Raw genomic sequence first — 23,623 nt, forward strand, 5'->3', positions numbered from 1 at the left:
TGCAGCTCCTCCAGGTTCCTGAGTTCCTGAGACCCACCCCACAGTAAGTACCCCCCACCTCCCAGCCCCTCGTTCTGCCCCGCGCTACTCACCCTCTCTCCTGCTCCTGCTTCTTTTCCTCTTTCCTTCTTCTCTGTTCTTCCTCCTCGCTCCTCGTCTGTATTCTTCTTCTGTACTCCTCTTCTCCCCGTCTTCTCTCCTCTTCTCTTCTTCCTCATCTTCTGCTGTGGTATTCTGCACTCTGTTTCTTCGTTTTCTGTATCTCCCTCCGTGTTCTTCTGTGTTCTTCTGTCTTCCTCTGTCTTCTTCTGTCTTCCTCTGTGTTTTTCTGTCTTCCTCGGTGTTCTTCTGTCTCCCTCGGTGTTCTTCTGTATTCTTCTCTGTTCTTCTGTCTTCCTCTGTCTTCTTCTGTCTTCCTCTGTCTTCTTCTGTCTTCCTCTGTCTTCTTCTGTATTCTTCTCTGTTCTTCTGTACTCCTCTCTGTTCTTCTGTGTTCTTCTGTGTTCGTCTGTGTTCTTCTGTGTGTCTTCTGCTCTTCCGGTCTTCTGCTCTTCCGGTCTTCAGTCCTTCCGGTCTTCTGCTCTTCTGTTCTTCTTTTATTCTGTTCTTCTTTTCTTCTTGTCTTCTTGTCTTCTGCCTTCGGCTCTTATGCCTCCTCCGTCCTCTTCTCCCCGCGCCTGCCCTCCTGCTCCTGCCTCATCCCCCTCCCCCACTCGCATCCCCCCCTCTATCTCCCCTATCTAACCCGTTCACTTTCTACCTCCCTCACTCCTCCTATCTACCTATCTCTCTATCTCTCTATCCCACTATCCAACTCCCTCACTCTCCACCTCCTCCTATCTTCCTAGCTACCTTTCCCTATCTATCGATTTCTCTATCTACTTTTTCTCTCTACCTATTTCTCTGTCTCTCCCCCCTCCCGCCACCCCCTCTATTACCTATCTTCCTATCCCCTCACTCTACCTCTCACCCTCACCCACCTCTACAACCCCCCCTCCCCTATCTTCACAACCCTACACCTATCTTTCTCCCTAATCTCCTAAACCTCCTAACACTCTCCCCCCTCCACCCTTAAACCCCCCTCCCCCAGCTCTTCTCACTCTACCTGTCCCCCCCCTCCCTCGCACCTTCCCGCCGCGACCTCCTGCACGCCCCCGCCCCCCAGCTCCCATTCGCCCCCAGCTGACCCCTCCCCCCCTCCTACCTCATATGGCGGCCGCTGCGCGACTGCGCCCCTGGCGCACCGGAGGCGCGCCAGAGGCAAGCCCGTCCGCGCCCGTCCGCGCCTGGCCCGCGCCCAGCGCCATGACCCCTGGTCCCCAGCGCTCCCAAGCCCCGATGATCCGCTATGACCCCACCACCCTCCATGCCCTCAACCCAGGACGCTCCAACACCTGCTTCCAAGCTCACCCCAAACGCACCCATGGACCCTTCGCCTGCAACTCCTGCAAACGCATCTTCCACCACGCAACAACTACGACCACAAGCCCACGCGCCATCAACCACCTCAAGTGCATCCTAGTCAACGCTCGCTCCGTTCACAAACACGCCGTTGAACTCTGGGACCTCCTAGACTCCACAGCACCGGATGTCGCCTTCATCACGGAGACCTGGATGAACGCCTCCTCTGCTCCAGACATCGCCACCGCCATCCCCGAAGGCTACAAGATCTCCAGGAAAGACCGCACCAACCAAGTAGGAGGAGGTATCGCCATCGTCTTCAAAGACTCCATCAGCGTCACCACCTCCACTGAAGACTCCCCTCTTGCCGCTGAACACCTGCATTTTCAGATTCGCACCGACCCGAGGACCACCCTCAGAGGATCCCTCGTCTACCGTCCTCCCGGACCTCGCGCCCCTTTCAGCGACACCATCGCCGACTTCATCTCCCCGCACGCCCTCGCCTCACCGGACTACATCCTCCTAGGCGACCTCAACTTCCATCTGGAACAAAACAACGACCCCAACACCACCACCCTGCTCGACAACCTCGCCAACCTCGTCCTCAAACAACTGGTGAACACTGCCACCCACATCGCCGGACACACACTCGACCCTATCTTCTCCGCCAGCAAACACGTCTTCTTCAGCCACGCCTCCACCCTTCATTGGACCGACCACAGCTGCGTCCACTTCACATTCCGACGCGAGACCCGCCACCTCCGCACTCAACCCATCCCTCGCCGACAGTGGAACAAGATCCCTGAAGAGCAACTCTTCGCCGCACTCGCCGCCAACCAACCCACCCTCACCACCGACCCCAACGTCGCAGCCCTCAACCTCACAAACTGGATCTCCAACTGCGCAGACAACCTTGCTCCCCTCAAACGCTTGCAGCGACAGAACAACACCAAGAAACCCCTCTGGTTCTCTGACACCCTCAAAGAATCAAAGAAAACTTGTCGCGCACTTGAGAAAGCCTGGCGCAAGGACCGCACCGCTGACAACATGACCGCCCTCAAGAACGCTACCCGCAAACACCACCACCTGATCCGCACTGCCAAAAGGAATTTTTTCACCGACAGACTGGACAAAAACAGCCACAACAGCAGAGAACTCTTCAGCATCGTCAAGGAGTTCTCCAACCCCAGCGCCAACGCCAACGCCGTCACGCCCTCACAGGATCTATGCGAATCCCTCGCCACTTTCTTCCATCGCAAGATCAGCGACCTCCACGACAGCTTCGGACACCAGACCCAACCTAACACCACCGAACCCACATCCCCGACCATCACCCTCAACAACTGGACCCACATCAGCACGGAAGAAACCAAATCCATCATGAACTCTATCCACTCCGGCGCCCCTTCGGACCCCTGCCCGCACTTCATCTTTAACAAAGCCGACAACATCATCTCCCCGCACCTTCAGACCGTCATCAACTCTTCTTTTTCTTCTGCTACCTTCCCCGAATGCTGGAAACACGCCGAAGTCAACGCCCTACTAAAGAAACCTACGGCTGACCCGAGCGACCTGAAAAACTTCCGCCCCATCTCCCTTCTGCCTTTCCCAGCCAAAGTAATAGAGAAGACCGTCAACAAACAGCTGACCACCTTCCTGGAAGACAACAACCTGCTCGACCCCTCACAGACCGGATTCCGAACCAACCACAGCACTGAAACCGCCCTCATCTCAGTCACAGACGACATCAGAACCCTGATGGACAACAGTGAAACAGTCGCCCTCATTCTTCTCGACCTCTCGGCTGCCTTTGACACCGTCTGTCACCGCACCCTAACCACCCGCCTCCGCTCCACCGGGATCCAAGACCAGGCCCTGGACTGGGTCGCCTCCTTCCTCGTAAACCGCTCCCAAAGAGTCTACCTCCCTCCGTTTCGCTCAGAACCCACTGAGATCATCTGCGGCGTACCTCAAGGCTCATCACTCAGCCCGACACTCTTCAATGTCTACATGAGCCCCCTCGCTAACATCGTACGCAAGCACGACATCATCATCACCTCCTACGCCGACGACACCCAACTTATACTCTCCCTCACCAAGGACCCCGCCAAGACCAACCTACAAGAGGGTATGAAGGACGTCGCAGATTGGATGAGGCTCAGCCGCCTAAAGCTGAACTCTGAAAAAACTGAAGTCCTCATCCTCAGCAACACCCCGTCCGCCTGGGACGACTCCTGGTGGCCCACGGCCCTCGGCACCGCACCGACCCCCGCAGACCACGCCCGCAACCTCGGCTTCATCTTGGACCCCCTTCTCACCATGACCAAGCAAGTCAACGCCGTGTCCTCCGCCTGCTTCCTCACCCTCCGCATGCTCCGCAAGGTCTTCCGCTGGATCCCCGCCGACACCAGAAAAACCGTGACCCACGCCCTCGTCACGAGCCGCCTGGACTACGGCAACACCCTCTACGCTGGGACCACCGCCAAACTCCAAAATCGCCTGCAACGCATTCAAAACGCCTCAGCCCGCCTCATCCTCGACGTACCCCGCAACAGCCACATCTCCGCACACCTGAGACACCTGCATTGGCTCCCAGTCAGCAAAAGGATCACCTTCCGACTTCTCACCCACGCACACAAAGCCCTCCACGACAAGGGACCGGAATACCTCAACAGACGCCTCAACTTCAACGTCCCCACCCGCCCCCTCCGCTCCTCTGGCCTCGCACTCGCCGCCGTCCCTCGTATCCGACGCTCCACGGCGGGTGGGAGATCTTTCTCCTTCCTGGCGGCCAAGACCTGGAACTCCCTCCCCACCAGCCTCAGGACCACCCAGGACCACTCCGCTTTCCGGAGACTCCTAAAGACCTGGCTGTTCGAGCAGCGATAACCACCCCCTTTGTCCCTAGCGCCTTGAGACCCGCACGGGTGAGTAGCGCGCTTTATAAATGCTAATGATTTGATTTGATTGTTAGTCCCACTCTTATCCATTAGTGTCATACCCACAATCACAACCACAATGAAAATCACACACACAACGCCTAAACCAACACCCAAGTATTTACAACGCCTACTCCCTCTATTCTCCTGACTAGTATTAGCCATGATCTGTAAAGAATCATAAAGTGAAGAGTGGTTATTTAAAACAACAACAGAGGATAGTAATTAATTCTCTTCCACAGCAAAGTCAAAACAAGCTACATCTTCTTTCAACAATTATTTACAGCCTTCAATCTCACTCCCAGGATCCCTTGTCAATTCAGGTTAGCAGCTTGTCAAAAATCGGTTTCCAAAAGTCAATTCAAGTTCTCAAAGTCTCATCCGGTAAATTCCAAGTCTCTTTTCTCAGTTTCAATTTTTATCTCACATCTTCACACCCAATTTCAATTTCAGTTTCCTACAGCCAGACTCAGGTGCCAAAGTATTGACCTGGGACTTTTGATCAAAACAAAACGCCAAGAACTCCTGTTGACATTCGGCTGTAGTTGCATAAGCCCATTCAGGACCTGCGGACCTTCTATTCGCTACTCTCTTCCTTTTCAACTTGCAATCACCTTGCAACTCTCCTTCACTTAGATCTTCTCTCCTTGTCGTGTCTACTTCTTCCTCTATGGCATCTTCGACAACCACTTCTCTCCTCTTCACTTGTAACTCTGGCCACTTGTCTCCTTTCAGTGTCTCTTTAGTCTTTGGTCTTTCCTGTGGCACCCCTTCTTTCTCTCTCTGCTCTATGGTGTTTTCGCTTGATGGACCTGCAATCTGCTCAGGAGGAGTCTGGACACTCTGACTCTCCTCCGCCTCAACTCCTTCGTCTTCTGGGTCTGTCAAATGCTCTGGCTCATTCTCATAATCGTCTACTTCTGGGAGAACCTTCCTATGACTAAGCTCCCCTGCTGCCCTCAGTTGAGATAGGCTCACCATCACCCCTTCGTCTCTTACTGGAGTGACCAAGCCATCCTCAACGGGCTCTCCTTCTGTCTCAGTTCCCCTTCGATCACTCTCCGGCCCTGAGGCTTCCCTGTCAGTTGTTGGTACTTTCAACAACTCAACTTCCTCATCAGTTGGACACGTCACCTTTTTCGTGTGACTGGCATGGATCCAGTTCGGAACTCCTGCACACTTCACAGCAGTGGTAGTCGTTAGTATCACTTGGTAAGGTCCTGTCCAACGTGGCTCCAAGCAAGTCTTCCTTACGTGTTCCTTGATGACGACCCAGTCACCAGCTTTCAGGTTGTGTCCGGGATCATGAATCGGTGTTAGGGTGGTAGCTTCCACCTGGCAGAAAAAGAGCGGACCACATCAGCCAGACCCTTGCAGTAGTCCAACACCATATCATCTTTGATTTTCACAAGAGCATTCGCAGGCACTGCGGGCAATCTCATAGCTCATAGCTCGACCCATGAGAATCTCATGCGGAGAAAGTCCTGTCTTCTTGTTAGGTGTATTTCTCATTGACATTGACACTAAAGGTAATGCGTCGGGCCATTTCAAATTCGTGGCTGCACACATTTTCGCCATTCTCAACTTTAGGGTACCATTCATCTGTTCCACTAGTCCTGATGCTTCAGGGCGGTAGCTACAATGCAACTTCTGCTCAATGTTCAATGCTGCACACAGTAACTTAACCACCTCATTGTTGAAGTGCCTTCCCCTATCTGATTCTAAAGAGATCGGGAAACCGAAACGCGGTATCAGTTCCCTAAGCAACAATTCTGCTACGTGTAGGGTAATCTTCAATCCAATGGCTAAAGACACATACAATCACCAACACATACCTCAAACCTCCACACACAGGCATTCCAATTAAATCCAATTGCATTCTGCTAATTGGATCTCCAGCTCTTCCAATGTGGCTCAAGTTCACCACTGCCCCTTTCCCTGCGTTCATCTGTTGGCAGATGACGCAATGATGCCAAATCACCTCTGCAGCGTGTCTAAACTTTGGGTTAAACCAGTCAACCTTGAACAACCTGATCATGGCATCCCTCCTACTGTGTGCTTGGCCATGCTAAAACCTTGTAAACTGTGACAAAAGACTGTTCAGCAAGACCATTTTCCCTTCGTCTGAAACCCACAAATCACCTGGTCTTTGTATGCATTGCATCCTAACCCAAGAACGTTTCTCATTTTTGCTGGCACAGACCTGCAACAATCACCCTCAATGCATAACCTGTGCATTTCTCATTTTCTTTTTCAGGTAACAATTCCCATTGATCCTTGAACGATATACAGTTCAATGCACAAAACCTTGCGACTTGATCCTCATATCCATTTCCCATTGAAACAAAGTCTTGTGACTTCAGGTGTGCACTGCATTTCACCACTGCAATTTGATGAGGTAACTGAATCGCATGCAACAACTCCTTAATTTTTTCACCATTTTTCACTGGCGAACCAGAAGAGGTCAAATAACCCCTCTGTGACTATAGTTAGCCAAAATAATGAACAATTCCAAATCCATATCGACTATCAGTATAGATAGTGACTCCCATCTGAGCAGAGACATGGCAAGCCCTGGTAAGAGCTACCAACTCAGCTATTTGAGCGGAAAACACTCCTTGAAGCCAGGATGCTTCCAGGATACCGGAAATTGTGCATACAGCATATCCGGCACTCAGCACTCCTACAGAGTCTCTCAAATATGAGCCATCAACAAAGATAATTTGGTCATTTTCTCAGAATTGGGCACCTTTAATATTAGGTTTTGGTTTGGTGCACATTTCTGTTACCTCAAGACAATCATGGTCTACATCTTCCAGATTTTCAACCTCTGTATTTTCACTTGGAAGCAAAGTTGACGGGTTCAACACTGTACATCTCTTTAACATTACATTTGGTGACCCCAATATAATCGTTTCATATTTGGTCAAGCTTGCATTAATCATATGCTGTGTCTTCGTTCGGGTTAGAAGGATCTCAACTGAGTGAGGGACCATGACAGTTAAAGGATGTCCCATCACTATGCCTTCACACTGTGTGAGGCTTTCTCCAACTGCTGCTACTGTACCCAGACAACCCGGTAAGGTTGCTGCAACTGGGCCCAAAGTAGCTGAAAAATATGCTACTGGTCGGTTTACACCTCCATGGACCTGTGTCAAGACAGACAAACAACATGCATCACGTTCATGACAAAACAGAACAAAAGACTTTGTGTAATCAGGCACACCTAAAGCTGGAGCCCTGCACATGCTCTCCCTTAACTCAGCTCTCATTTCCTTCTCTCCCAAAACTGTAGCATCCTGACCCTCTTTGCCCGTCAGCCTCTGCGATGGCTTGGAAATAACTGAGAAATTTGGGATCCACTGGCAACAGCATCCCACCATTCCTAGAAACATATCAACATCTCTCTGTGTCGTTGGGGGATTCATCTGTAACACTGCAGTTATTCTTTCTCTGGATAACTTCCTTGACCTCTTCTCAATTTGATGACCCAAATACTTCACTTCTTCCTGACAATATTGCAATTTCTTTGGGGATACCTTGTGTCCATTCTTCCCCATGTGATTCAGTAAGGCAATCGAATCATACTTGCACTCGTCCCTTGTTTTGGATGCAATCAACAAATCATCAATGTACTGTACTAGAGTCGATTGGAAAGATAGCTCCAATTACTCCAAATTCTTCTTCAGTATCTGATTGAATATAGAAGGTGATTCCGAAAACCCTTGAGAAATTCGACACCAACTGTAGACCTTGTCCAAGAATTTAAAACAGAAGAGAAATTGGCTGTCCTCATAAAGAGGCACAGAAAAGAACGCATGGGACAGATCAATTATTATGAACCATTCCGCATCTGAAACATAATCAGACCCATAACCTTCCCCTGAACATAGGGTCCTCTTTGATCTACCTCTAAGGATGCTGCAAGCCTGCACTCTTCTCTGTCTGAAGTCTCAGCCGACCATTCATCCTTTGTTCCATTCTCACCACGCAATGGGTATTGTTGCACTGTGTGATTCTGACTCATTCTTTGACCCGTGACCTGTTGAGGAAGCATTACCTGTTGCTATTCCACTGGAGCTAGAGGCACTTGCATTTGCTGTCTAGGCACCATGGGGACCTGCTGTTGCATTTGTTGTAACTATATTGGCTGTATACGTGGCATCTGCACCTGCTGCATGGATTGAAAACCTTGCATTTGAATCAGATTATTCTGAAAATTTGGATTTGGACCTCTCGATCTTGGTCCTCTCATTTTTTAAATAAACTGACATCATTGCTTTGTTGAATAACACCATCCTGCACCATCATTGGGCACTCCAGCTTCCAGTGTCCAACAGCCCTGCAAGCATGACAAGGTAACAGCTTCTTCATTCCCTGTGCATCGTTTTGAACAGTGTTCAAGTCTGGACAGCGGTTCACAATACCTCCTCGACCTCTACCTCTCACTTGTGCCTGAAACATCCTGTTTCCCTGCGGCTGCTGTATCATCTGCTGTAGAAAACCTCCCTGCATCCCTGGCTGTGCTGCCTTAATTTGCATCAGCATCCCTTTCTCTTTCAACTTTCTCTTCTTCAACTCAATCTCATCGCTGCAGTACTTTGAATACTGCAACACCTCATCAATCGGCTATGGTTGCCAGCAAATCAAATGATTCATAATTATCTGGCCAATCTCAGGTCTCAACCCTTCCACGAATCTAAACACAAGGTGGTTCATGTCCTTTGCCTCAATAACCTCTGTGCCACTGTAATGTTTAAACGCCTTCAACAACCTCTCATAATAGGCATGTATCAACTCCTTGACTTCCTGAGCCGTTTGATCAATCCTTTGCCAATCAATATTCTTAGATGAAACTCTTGTTTTCAGAAACTCAATCACCTTAAATAATACTTCATCACATCAGGAGATGGCGCACCTGTGCTTCTGTCCCTTTCTGATTCCTCAGTCGGCCAATCTATGCTCCTTTTTCACTCAATCCACAAATCAGCTGGAACTATGATCTCAAAGAGAGTATTCTGGTCTTCCCAAAGACACTTCACAAGCTTCACAATCCTGTCTGTCTGCTGATACCACTCTATTGGTTTCTCCCTCAGCCTGGGGAAATCATTCGTAAATGACAGAATATCACCTCTAGTCCACGGTACATGGACAAGAACCCCTCCAGCAGTCTCTCTCATTGGTAACATCTTTATCGTACTTGTGTCTGGTAATGTTTTAGCTGACTGCTCTATGCAATCACTCTTCCTCTTGTCTCTTTTCTTCGCCCATCTGCCTTCCCACTTCTCTAAGACTCCCTAAACGTGTGCACTTTCTAGTATTTCCTTGACGTGCGCCTTCATTCCAGTAGACCTCATGTGTTCAAAATCCTTTGGCTTAAAATCTAATCTGTAACTTCTCTTGAAATGTTTGGTATTTTCTAAATCTATACAGTATTTGCCAACCTCTGGTGTACCTTGCTCACTTTTCTAGTTATCTTTGGGCACAAGTACCTCAATTCTGCTTCCATGTATGACTCTAGCCTTTTCACACCCATGCTCCCTTCAACAAGTTCATTGGCTTCCATACCCAACCTCACATGGCTCAGGTACTCCTCTCCTTCTGCTCTCCCTGCTGCTACAGGTGCAGTCTGTGGAGTATTAAGCTTGTCTAACCAGTCGGTCAGCTATTTTGCTGTGAAACCTTGCAATGAGATATTCCCAGCTTGCACTAAAGGTGTCTGTGGTACATTCGCATTCGAGGCCTACAGTGTCAGCAGTCTCAAGCCTGACTGTCTCATGGCATCTGGAGGAGCCCCAATCGGACTGAAATCTAACAAGGATCTAGATTCTTCAAGTGTCTGTTCCACTGGAATCGTCGCTTGGGAGCTTCCTACAAACCCTCCTCTTGTATCTTGTGTCATTACCCCTTGATCGCATACTCTAGGCTTTGCCTGCGCATACAATGGTACTGGTGGACCAACTGTAATAGGCAAAGATATGGCATCTGGTGTCTGTCTGTTTCCAAAATCCTGTGGAAGACTAACTCCCATATTCTGGCTCATCACTGGTGCCATGTCAGATGGTGGTCCTGTGACAGAAGCATATCTCGGGATTATTTGCGGCTGCACATGGGGCAGTAAAAGTGGAGTCGTTTCAGTCTGAATCAACTTTGGTCTCACTATGCCGGCTCTGTCGGCACCATCAGATTAGTGGCAGTCTCCAAAATGGGTACATCAGGGTAAAGCCTCTGAAACTGTGGCGGTTGCAACTGAAGTTGAATAACCTGGGGGGTGGGCATGCCAAAACTACTCTGCATCTGGACTTGTGTCGAGACAGGACTAACCTGTGCCAGATTCATTGTCGCCTTCTCTTGTATTGAACCTATAGGAAATGCACTGGTAATCGGGCCATTTTTTGTCTACCACATATGGTGGTGGACTATCATTTAGTAACTGATTAAGGAATTCATCATCGTCTGAGTCCTCTGTCCCTATCGAGGATTTTCTAGCCTCTTTGTCTCTGGAAGGACTTTTGACAGTCTTACGAGTAGCTTTCCTACCTTTGCCTTCACCCTCTTGGTCTATCGCTGGAAACAGCTTAACCCCATCTAATGTCTCTCTTCTCCAAACTCTCTCTACACAATCCCATCTAGCCTCCGCTAGTGTCTTTTCTGCTCTCCTCATTCTCCTCTGAAATTTCTGTTGCTGTTGCTGTTGCTGTCTTGCCATTAGCTCCCAGATTGCTAACACTTCAAACTGTGCTGGTCTCGGAGGTGGTTTCAAACCATATAGCACCATGTGCAAATTTTCCAAAGTCCTCAAATTGAACGTCCCATTTATAGGAAACACTAGGCTCCCACTTTTCTCCGTCGCTTTGCACCATTGCTTTAGCCAAAGACATGGCACGACACCCTTTTCCTCCATTACAATATAAGCCGGTGTACCCTCGGGTGGTGTAACCTCCCCTACACTCGCGGTAATATATAGGTCTCCCCTCAAAGCGCTCTTTAAACCCTTGAAAAATGTCCTCTTTTCGTTTTTTATTTTGTTCACAGTCAGATCAGGAAGTGACTTTAATTCCCAGAATTCTCTTTGCCTACCTTCTCGACCAATTGCCTCTCACGGACGGCTGCCAATCCATGTGCGACCCTTCTCACTAACCAACCTATCCCAGCGCGGCTCCAATGACGTCACACTCACACGCACTGCAGCTGACAAACTCTTGCGGCTTTTCTTCCCACTCTCGATTCACGCAAAACAAATGCAATAAATTGCGAGCACCAACCAAAATAAAACTCAAATTTTCCGGTTTACTACAGGAAGGGTAACACAATCGCTTCAGAACTTTACAGAGATTTCGCTTAGCCTCGGCCACTACTCTCTCCTTCTCAGATCTTGCACTCGCAAGCAAAATTCGACCCGCAAATTCCACTCTCGACTTGTCAATGGTTTATTGTTTTAGTGCACTTTAGAACTCACCAAATCTCCATCGAAGTTTTCATTCACTCACTTTGACTCAAGCTCGACCCATCGACTTCACTATCGACCTATTAAACCGCGCAAATTTCAACATAAACCAAGTGTCCCATACACTTATCAATATACTCCGGAGTCTTAGACCACGCAGGGTCCGTACATCATCAACAACCACGTGGACAATTCTGAGTACAAAGCGCCACACTCACATGAAGTTCGCCGACTTCCCTACTCCCATACTGCGGAGTACACCCACTCCTACTAAAACATCATCATCTGGCCTAAAATCCTCACAAACAGCACAATTCACCTGCGATACGCATAAGCTGTGCAAGCGCAAAGCCTACTTCTATCACACTATCACTAGAATGCTGAGAACTTACTCAAACTCCCTTTAGCAAGCTACGAGATTCCGGGAAATCCATTTGGGACTTAGGGACACATCATCCCTCCAATTTGCATCATTGAAAAAGAAAAACCCCACAAAACCCAACTTATTCGGTACATCATGGCTACCACCAAACCCACCGTACCGGGACCTCAAAGGACCAACCCCATCAATCTCTACCAAACTGTTGACCTTTCGTACCAGGGCCATACTGCTACAAAACTGCTAATTCTTGTACACCGTCATCCTTCGTACTGGGGCCCCAAAGGGCCAAACCATCACCTCTGCTACCAAAAACTGTTAGCGTGTCAGAGCCTTAATAAGTAACCTTACAAGGAGATGAGACTAGGTCGACAAACCTTTGGACCGTGTTTGGAGAATTCCCAGAACGAAGTATTTTCTTTACAGTCATCAACCAACAATATCAATAAGTAATCAATAAAGACAATCACTAATCAATGAACAATCAATAGGAATCGAAAGTTTGAACACACCATGACCTTTCAGTCATTAATAACCACACCAGTTTAATTTAGTGTTAGGATATTTATTTCCCCATTAGGTACAATCTAATATTATGTCTATTAATCTCAACAGCAATAAACTTGTCAGAAAACACTACAGATTAGCAATCAGAGCACAACTTAATCAATGCATAGACTATATTCATTCAATATTTATGCACATCATTAATCGGAATCATTTTAGCAGAGTCTCATTAGTACATGAATCAACAAAACAAGATCTCAATCATTTGTCTATTTGCACAAGGTATTAGTGAACGCCTTAACTAACCTCAAATTAGCATTAGCATGTTGGGCTTCATGCAAAACATTTAATGAACACAAATTTGGAAAACATCTAAACTAAGGCCTCCATCAAAATAGCAGTTGGTACCTAGAAAGAAAACAGACAATCACAATTTGCATCAGATAGTTACCAATCCAACAGATCAGCAAGCAGCGTCAGTCTTCGTCCTCAGGACATCAGTCGATTCACCATCAGCAGAGATAGGATGGAGCAAAGTCTCAAGATAGCATAGCTAAGGAGTGGATTACTTCCCTCAGATGGAGAAGAAGTTAGCATCAGGCAAGTATGGGGTAGAGGATGGTTTAAAGTGACAGGACAACTAAACTAAAATATGGCAACTCGCAAAAGTCACTCTAGCAAAAGTTTCATAGCAAAAGGAATGGCAATTGGCAAAGGTAGAAGTCAAAGTTAAAAAGTGTTCCCGTTTTTCCTCGAGTCACGCCGTTAAATCAAAACTCTCTAACTATTCCGTAATTCCTCATTGGATAAAGTTTGGTGCATTATTATCTCTGACCAATAATGTGGTAAGCACCTTGCTAGAATTTTCCACAGTTCACAGTTCCCACATCACAGATTGATCCACGTTATTGACTTCTTTAGCGGTTGGAATGTCAGGAAGAAAATGTTACACTTTGCGCTCCAGTCAGAGTCTTCATTGTCTTCTCTTAGGAGAGTAACCTTGCACCTGTTACAAATTACACTGTTGCATCTAGCAGGAACATCGCCTTGAGCAAGGCGGTTCTCATGAGAAAGAATTTACTACGGCTACGCACACACATATAGGTCCTTGAAAAGTACAGCTTTGTGTCCTTCAGGAAAAACAGCACACTACACGTTAGAAGATGCAATTCACTATGAGGCCAGGCAGCTAGGCCCAAGCCCTTGCTAAGTTAATGAAGCAAATTCTGAACACATAACCCTAATTATGATATACTGATACAATTTCAAACATTATCGCATAAAAAATTCAGAATTAACAAGCCTTTTCATAAGTCTTCGTATACATTGGTGACCACATTTCAATCCTGTGCATTATTTTCTATGTTAACACATTTTCTATGCAACTTCATCACACAATATATTGCAAGCTTCGTATTAACATTTCTTTTAAAAGGTCACACTTCAACAGAAGCAAGCCACTTTCCCCCTCAATAAAAACATATAAAAGACAATGTGTGCCTGTAGCACTTTATGGTGCTGAAGTTTGGGGCTATGCAAACACAGCTAGAGGAGAATCGAGGTCTGCACGCTCTTTTGTGTCTACCCCCCTTGACGTCTAGCTTTATGCGTCACAAGTAACTGGGATTTGAGATTTAATTAAACTTACCTCACTCACTCTTTGGTTCAACGTTTGTTTAATTCAACATGTGAACTTTAATTGACTCCTCACAAGTGATTGTCTAACCTGTGATAAGGCTTTAAAATATAATCACTCTCATATTTAAAGGTGACCTTGAAAATTTTGGAGATGCCTCTTTTTTAATCATCCATCCATTATCTGTAACACTGACAGGTCGAAAGTAAAGTTATTGTTTTTGGACAAAAAGTGAAAGGACGGTGAGGGGGACAAAATATTAAAACATGCAGTTGGGGACAATGTTGTGCTTCAACAGACCACAAATTCCACTTAACTTAGATCCCCTCCCTAAATGGGGATTAGAACAACTTCAGGATCACAAAGTGAAGCCAAATCAAAAATATTTTTGTTTAATTAAGATTTTCATGATGATGCGAGAAGGAGGTGGGCAACATTTCATGCATAAAAGAATCAGTGTAGTATTTCAAGCTTTCTAAACAAGGAGAGCAAAGTAATCATTTGTAATGAAAATTTACTTCTGCCAGGTAGGATTTTTGCTGAAAGACCAAATTCAAAAATGTTTTCTGAATATTTTTCAAATTAGTTCAACATTGTTAATGCTCATAAATGGCTCTTTTTTTTTTTAAGTTGGTGTTGTTTGTTAAAATAAAGCTGTAAATAATGTTTAAGAGATTTGAAACAGTTTGTGAAAGAAATGTCATTACTTTCCACTGCATTAAACTTGATAGTTAAGAGAAACTACTAAATGTAAATGTTGATCAAAACATTGTGGTTTGTGATAAATAGATTTAACTCACTTTTTACTTTAAAATGCTCAATAATTCATAATATGCAGGAATCATTTTTGCATATAGAAATGATATCTACTAGAGGTGTAACTGGAAGGATGCCTCTATCTTTGTAAATGTCAAAAGATTCAACTATCTTTTCTAAATAATGCAAACTTGGAGTTATGCTTGCGCCCATTCCGAATTATTGCTCAGGGTTATTTCAATGGGTTTACCTTTACCAGGATAAGTTCTTGATTTCCCTTTATAACCAGTGCAAATAAATGTAGAGAACAGAAACGTGAAAATCATACCTTTTGCTGCAAAGTGTTGCAATTAATGACTGGGGCTTCCGTTCCCTGGTCGATTAAGAAATACACAGAGCACTCTTTCACAATCTGTAGGAGTAAGAAGATCAATCCCTCTGATTAAGTGTACCCGTTTGACTCAACAAAGACTTTACAAAGCATTTATCAATTAATTAAAATTTTCTTGTATCGCTATAAGGATTAAGGACCTCATTTAGAGTATGGTGAAGTGTTACTCTGTCACAAATATCAGATATCTCGACCACCTTATTACAAGTGCCATACGATGTAAGGCACCTCTAATAAAGTGGACTGTATTTATCAAGAAGTAACGTAGCCACCAAACTCTAAATTAGGCCATAATTCATGTCACATTACATTATCAAAAGACTTCATATATCATTGACAGCTGACAAAGGGCCTGATTTAGATGTTGGCATAAGTGGTCCCACCATCATTTTTCTGACTGAAAATCCGCCCAGCACCTTGATGGTCTGTCAGATTTAGATGTTGTTGGTCCCATAGGCAAAAGCCTGCCCAAGTCCTGCAGACTCTGCCGAGGAATCCCATCTGCTGTTGATGGCGCCATAGGAAAGAGTGGCTGATAGGGGGACTAAAGCTAACCTTACCACCAAGCAAATTTGGAACTGCCTTTCTGCCTGGAAATAAAAATGTTATGTCCGACCTCCAAGTCTGACTTGGTTGATTGGTGGGGGGGGAGGAGAGGAGGATGAAAATGCACCTTTTTTCTCTATTCCACTCCTGTTTTCCGCTGGACACAACTGGACAACAACCCCCGTCACTGTTGCCAAGGGGCCACAAAGGGAAACAAGACCCCCCCAAACACTGGGCATGAATGTGGGGAACTCGCATTGGCAGTGCACATTGGGGGGGCACTGCACATGAGCACTGGGCCAGTGAAGACATATACATCTAGCAGTAGTTTTTTTAAAGTAACTGTGACATTTATATGTCAGAGACATGAGTGGGCCAGACACTGGTGGGGACACACTGGTACACAACACATCACACCGATACATAAGTGTCATTATGGTACCTATGTTGATTGACAAATGAATGCTGGCATCACAATGATGGTACAGTCACACCTGTCAACTGTGCCCATGTGTGCACATTGCCAGGGGACCGATACCTGTCATATTGTGCTGTGAGTTGTTTGTGTGAGTCAGTACGTTTATGTGTATGTGTGATATGATTGGCTGGGTGAGGAGGATGGAACTGGAGTGGGTGATGTGGTTGTGTCAAAATGTGTGCTACCTGCATATGGCATTGATGTTGTGGTGTATGTTGTGTTGTGTGTTGTGTTGCTGCATGCAACATTCAGGTGAGTGTTGTGCTGGTTTGTGTAGATGAGTTTGTAGTTGTGTTGGTTGTTGTGGTTGTGTTGTGTGTGGCACAGTGTCAATGTTGTGTGTATGTTGTGCCATGGATATTGGCAATTTGTTTTTGTGGCATGTCAATGTTGTGTTGTGGTGGAATGGCAATTGATACATGTGTGTATGAAGGGTGTTGTGTCATGTGTGATGCAGGGGGACACATGTAGCAAAGGTAGAGTTTGTGTGTGTGACTTAACTCTATTCCACAGCCACTGCCATTGTATAATGTCTATTGAGTCCCACAATTTCCTCCCTCCATCACCGAACCGCCACCAGTATGCTGCCCTAAATACTGTGGGCAGAGAACCGTTGACTTGCTGGTCTTCTCAGGTCCACCACCAACGCGTCTTGGCGGTGTGACCGCCAAGATCTAAATCAAGCCCAAAGTGTCTTTTTGTCTGGAAACAACATTAATATTGATCCAGGCAGGCATAAAATTTGTCTTTCAATTACATTTTGCTTCACATCTTTCAATAGTCCTCATTTCTGTACAAGACTCTCTGGGATCAATGGGTCTCTGCTATACTGCTTCACGAATCACTTCGGTTGACACACCAGAAGAAATAGAAAAGTCTGTCTCCCATTGTTTTGCTTATCCCCAAGGACATTGGGATCTAATTGGGGCTGTACAAAATAATTTGGTACCAAACTACCTCTTCCATGTGTTGTCCATCCCCCTTTCTCAGCCCCTAAACTGTATCCGGATTGGGGAGATGAGGTGGCTTTTTTATAGTAAGAAATCTTGGGATGTTGCATTGTAGCTGATAAACTTTAGAGCCATACAGTGACAATTTACTCTCAAGAAGCTGATCAAAAAAACCATGACAGCCAATAGGTCTAGTTGATTTGCTATCTTTAATTTGCTAGTGACAATGCTACTGTCTACATCAGGTGCATTCCTACTTACACCTCCATCTTTGAAGTCACATTTCTCAAGGTTTTCCCTCTCAGACTCCTCTCCTATGAAGCACTCTGTCTCTTTGATGGTGAAGTTAAGCTGTTGGAGACTTCTTGTTGCGTGATCTGCGACCTGAGGCAGTAGAGAGTAAATCACAGACAGACTGTTAACACCATTCTAAATATCCATCCACTAAAAATGAGCATATTCAAGCTAGACAGCTTCTTACATTTAGATATGGTCAGTTATGATATATTTTAGTACGATGATGTTGGACAACACAGAAGGGTGAAGTGAATCTCAGTGGGAGTAGGTGTTGACGAATTGTCACTTGTATAGGCTACTCTGCTTAAGTAAATTTTGGGCTTAACCAAACCTAAAAAAAGAGGGGCAACCCGTTCAGTCCTCTACAGACTTCGGGTCATTAACCAAATATAACTAAATCACTAGACTCCAGAGGGATGAATTCCACAACTTATACCTCTCCAATAATCACTTATTTATTATTGGAGCAGTGTATAAAAGTTATATCGACCTCACTTTATTATGCATCAAACAAATTTAAACATTTCTTATGTGGAAAAGAAACAAACCTGCTGTCTCATGTAGCATGTACAGTCATTACAAAACACCACCAAAACATATAAATGTCCATACACATATGAACACCAGTTCTTATATATCAACTTTTCGAAAACAAGCACCCTATATATGTAGTCCAATCATCTAGGGTCCATCAAGGAAAAGTAGTCTTTTTGGAAAAAAAACTAGTGCCTATGTCCCATTCTTGTATAACAGGAATTGTGGCTGTCAAGTTTACTATTTGCTTTTTTATTTAATACTTCCTGCTTTAAATGATGAACTCCTTAAGCAAAAACAAAAATGTTGATGCGTTTTGGCCAGCTCATTGATGGCCTCTTCAGGACAATATAAGGCGTTTGTGTTCCCAAAGTTCCAGCTAAAATAAACAAAACATATATAGACCTGAATCGATATAATTTCCTACAAGACATCACTACAACATCACTGAAGATGTCAAAAACAAACAAAAAGTGCACTTGATTGTATAAAAAACGATTAAAATGGTTAAAATAAAACAGATCCTTCATGTACTGTACATCAGTGGTCTCCAAACTTTTTAATACTGTGCCCCCCAGTTCAAATATAAAAATTACTGGGCCCCCCATCAGAATGTTTCACAATTTTTTTTATAAAGATGGCAAGTTTGAAATATGTGTAGAACTATTTAAACATTGCAGTTAAGTACTGGTACCTTTTTAAAAATTCAATAACATGCTTCTGCTTAAAACAAAGCCCTCTTATCTGTATAATGCTTCTTTTGGCCAGAGCCTGGCGCCCCCCCTGGGATCACTTGAGGCCCCCCTAAGGGGGCCTGCCCCCCAGTTTGAAGACCTCTGCTGTACCTGCTTCAATCCCTGTTAAACCCTTACGAAAAAACTATTATGACAAATGTTGTGCTGTACCATGTACATGAAACATGCGATTACACCAAGCACAAATTGTGATGATTATGTAGCACCCTCTACATCTCCCAAGAGCAGCCCTGAGTCCCACAGCATAGATTTTTTGATTCTATCAAGTGCACTTTTTTATTGCTGATGCATAATAGAGTAAGGTTGATACACATTTTATACACTACTCCAATAATAATTCAATTATTATTGTAGAGGTATAAGTTGTTGAATTCATCCCTCTGGGGTCCATTGATTTAGTTATATTTAAGTAAATGTTGGAAGCATGGGCAAATCAGGCTAAGGGATAAAATATAAAAATAGATATACGTATATTGATGGCTGCTTAAGAATCCTAAAGACGAAGCACTTTAACAGTGGTATAATCCTACATACTCACCATAAAATAATATAATGTCTCAATTTGCTATTTGATCAAAGCTTAGGGACCTGAGAGCCTTTATATAATGTAAATATATCTGCAAAGAATGACAAAGAAGTCTAAAAAACCGAACTCCCCTGCTGCCTCTTACTGTCCCCGAATACAGCGCCGAGGAAACATTTGATTCAGGCACCCCCAATATATAACAGCCCTTCTGCGTCTCATGTAGGCTTCAGAAACTGATTTTGAAAGAGAATCTCACATCACAGAAATGATTGCTGGCTTTCAGATCATTTCCAAATTTGGCAGGGGCAACAAACTAATTTACTCTGTCGCCCTGATGGAGCAATCTCTATCTGCGAGACCCTAAGTATAGTACTTACTAGGTTCATACATGACATGTTGATTTGATTTGTGCTTGGCAAATCCTCTAGGAATCACCTTTGCGTATTGGCTAATGTTCTATGGCAGGTTAGAGACCAACCTGAGAAGGAGTTTCACAGTATTGATGGGGGGTACTTATTCAGAACACTGGAGAGAGTAGAAATTGGCCAAGACTTCCACCAGAAGGTCGATTGGCTATGTGATGACACTACCACTCACACTGATAGTGGGGGCAGGTTACTTCAGAAATAACACACATATATCCCTAGAAGAATTATGTAGGGCTGCACTTTTGGAACCGCTGGTAGTAGCCATCAGACAGAATCAAGGGGACAGACACCACAATGAGTAAAAAAAAAATCATGTTGTCTGGGAACATCATTCTCACCCTTAAAATCCCCTTCACCTCCATACCTGCAGTGATCTCCCTAATTGATGCATTCCCAGTGTTCTCTGGATACACAATCAGCTGGGCCAAGTGTAAAATGCTACTCAGAGGGTATTGGTAGTGGAGTATGGCTTCGAATGGCTGACATCAAACATGAAATATCCTGGTGTGGTAATCAAGATATGACTAGAGGGTATAGTAATAGACAAACATCGACCACTCATTACCAAAATGGAGCATTACTTTACCCATTGGTCAGCACTGCAGCTATTCTTATGGGGTACAGTACAGGTGATAAAAATAGTGTTGCTCCTTGGTACACTTATTAGTTAGGGATGCTGTCCATCCCTATTTCTGAAACATTACTAAAACAATAATGGCATCAAAAGATTTGTGCTTCCACCACAGCAGGAGAATTACAACTCCCCGACATGCACCTGTGTCACTTGCACTCTAATTCTCACAAGTCGCGTACGTGACACCTGAATATACTTATCCACCAATGTATGTAGTCATTGAAAGGGACACTTTACAATCATCCATAGGGCTTCAAGGCTTAGACTTTGAAAAAGCACAAGATCTGACTAATACATCTCATGAATAAGGTAAGGTAAAGGTGTAATTTCTGGATGTAAAATGTACACCTAACTTCGTTCACCTCGAAGAAGCTTTGCAAGGTATAGAATACGCTGGTTTGCCATACTGGGAAAAGACTAATCAGAAGATGACTGGGATTCCCTCTTTGTGTTACATGACAGAAAACATCCATTTTTTTTATAGTATTAAACTACTTCTGCTGTTTTCTTGTGAAGCTTATTTTTCACAAAACGTTCCATTTCTGACAAATTCTGGAAATGTAGCTGGATGTAGACACGTGTCTCTGGCTATTGAATGGAGATCTGGAAAACACTGAAATATATTAATGAATGTCGATTCACATTATCAGCCAGGCTAGCTCTTATTCATGACACTCTAGGCATAGACAACACCTCAACACATTGGAGTAGAAGGCTGGCCACCGCATGATCTACATCCAAAATATATATCTTTAAAAACTGGCAAACAACTACATTGCCCACAAGGCAAAGTGACTATCAGAACCTTTCTGCCTCCCCGCACATGAATGAATCATTTATAAGTTGCAGGAGCAGATTTTCTTTATGGTAGCAGCTATTTACCCAGCCTCTGTGTAAATAAGGAATTTCTGCTGATATTTATAAGGCTGGTGTCTAAATAGCAGAGGTTATGCACTATTTTACTGGCGATGAACAAAACAGGCAGCAAATTTAATTATTTACCCAGCCGCTGACTAAACAGCAAAGTTTGTGTTTTATTTGGCCTGTGGTCATGCAAACAGCAAAGAAACTTCACTAATTACCTGGTCGCTGAGTAGATAGCAAAGAACATGTACTATTTGGGGTGCAGGTTAGATAGCAGTCATTTACTAGTTAGTCAGCAACCATGCAAACAAAGAGACTTCACTATTTATTCATCTGCTTACTAAATATACACTGAAGAAGCATCACTACTCACCTGGCCGTGGACTACATAGCAGAGATCATGTACTATTCGTCTGGCAACTGCGCAAACAGCAAAGATGCTTGACTAATTAACCAGCTGCCAACTAGATAGAAGGGATCATGTACTATTTGGCTGGCAGTCATGCAAATAAGGAAGTAAAATTCACTATTTTCCCAGTTGCTGAAAAATTGGCAGAAATCATGTAGTATTTGCCCAGCGTCCATGCAAATATCAAAGAAGCTTAACTATTTACCCGGACACTGACAAGATCAAGTGCTGTTTGGTGAAGAAACTTTACAGTTTATGCTGTAGCAAATTAAATAGACATGCTGAACTAGCAGGCCTGCTGTCAGAAAATGAATGAAGTTTCATAGTAGATTAGGTGCACTTGTTGACTACAGTGGTAGTAACTGGGTGGGGGAAGGTTGTTGTGGAATTCACACGGGAATGGTCTTTACGTGCTGGGGCATGATGCGCCTAACTGGCAGCCTTGAGCTCTTCATTCCTATTTGAGTCTCTGCTCTTCCTCTGCGGGCCTTTGTCTGTCTCAGCACCAAACATCCTCTAGCCAACCCTGCACATCTTTGCGATGTCTCAATCTTTCTATGACAGTCTTTTGTTTATATTTCTCCTATTGTCCTGTACAGTCTGTGCCCTATGAATTCCTCAGTGTTTGTTCACTTTAAATATTCTGAGTTTTTGACTCCTTCTTGCTCCTTGCCATCCCAGGCTGTCCCTCACAGTCTCTGCATAAGATGTTTTATTAGGAAGCACAGGATACCTCTGATCACCTTCAGTTTTGTAAATGTTCCAGATTTTACCTGCTCTCATACCTTATACTTGGAGTCCTTGTCTTTGTGCTGAGCGTGAGACACCCAGTCACAGGATATGCCTATTACTGCAGGTCAATTGATGGCAAAACAAAGTTGCTTCAGCCTTTCATTCTTCACTGAATGTTTAATTGAGTTTGGTAGTAATATTGATTATAGAAATCATTTGGTAGAAGTTAGCCAGTGATCAGATAAAAAGTGAATTTTCTCATCTAATTTACATGACCACCGGCTAAGTAGTAGACATTAGTTACTATCTGGTTGGCAGCCTTGACAATAGCTAGGAAACTTTGCTATTTACCTTGCCACTGGCTAAATAATAAGAGATTCTGCACTGCTTGGCCAATGATTGTGCAATCTACGGAAAAGTTTCTATTTACCAGACCGCTAGCTAAATGAAAAACTCTACTGTGTTTGGCAGGGCAGCCAATGCAAATAACAAGAAAGCTTCACTATTTACCTGGCTAATCATCAGATGTTTATGTACTATTTGGCCAGCAGTCAAGCAAACAGCAAGAAGCTTTACTCATTACCTGGCTGCTAGCAAAACTGCAGACATCATTTAGAATTTGGCCAGCAGCCATACAAATATCAAATAAGCCTAATTTTTTTCTTGGCTGCTGGTTACATTTGAGATTATTATATATTTTTCACTGGAAGCCTGGCAAATAGCAAAGAAAAAGAAAAATGTAACCTGCTGCTGGCTAAATAGTTGAGCTGATGCACTGTTGGACAGTAGTCTTGTAAGTAGAAAAGAAAGTTCATTATTCACCTGGTGGCTAATTAAAAACAGACAGAATGCACCTCTTTGCCGGTAGCCTCACAGATAACAGAGGAACTGCACTCTTTATATGGCTTGAATTTATATAATTTAAATAATGCAATATTGTGCCTTATCCAGATTTCTGTAGGTGGTTACAACTAAATGTAACTGCAAACAAGGAATGAATATAATTGGCATCCA

The 23,623-nt window shown here is 44.5% G+C and overlaps 1 protein-coding gene across 2 annotated transcripts in view; it reads right to left on the reverse strand.

Moving 5' to 3' along the window:
* The window catches only part of LOC138261693 (cathelicidin-related peptide Pt_CRAMP2-like), a 118,384-nt gene that overhangs the window by 60,044 nt on the left and 34,717 nt on the right, over positions 1-23,623 (reverse strand). For both annotated transcript variants that reach the window (XM_069210953.1, XM_069210954.1), the window contains exons 2-3: positions 17,692-17,814; positions 15,394-15,477 (exon numbers count right to left, since the gene is read on the reverse strand). In XM_069210953.1, coding sequence (XP_069067054.1) covers positions 15,394-15,477; positions 17,692-17,814 — 207 coding nt within the window. The remainder of the gene's footprint in view (positions 1-15,393; positions 15,478-17,691; positions 17,815-23,623) is intronic.

Source organism: Pleurodeles waltl, chromosome 10, assembly GCF_031143425.1.
Source record: "Pleurodeles waltl isolate 20211129_DDA chromosome 10, aPleWal1.hap1.20221129, whole genome shotgun sequence".
Classification (NCBI taxonomy): Eukaryota; Metazoa; Chordata; class Amphibia; order Caudata; family Salamandridae; genus Pleurodeles; species Pleurodeles waltl.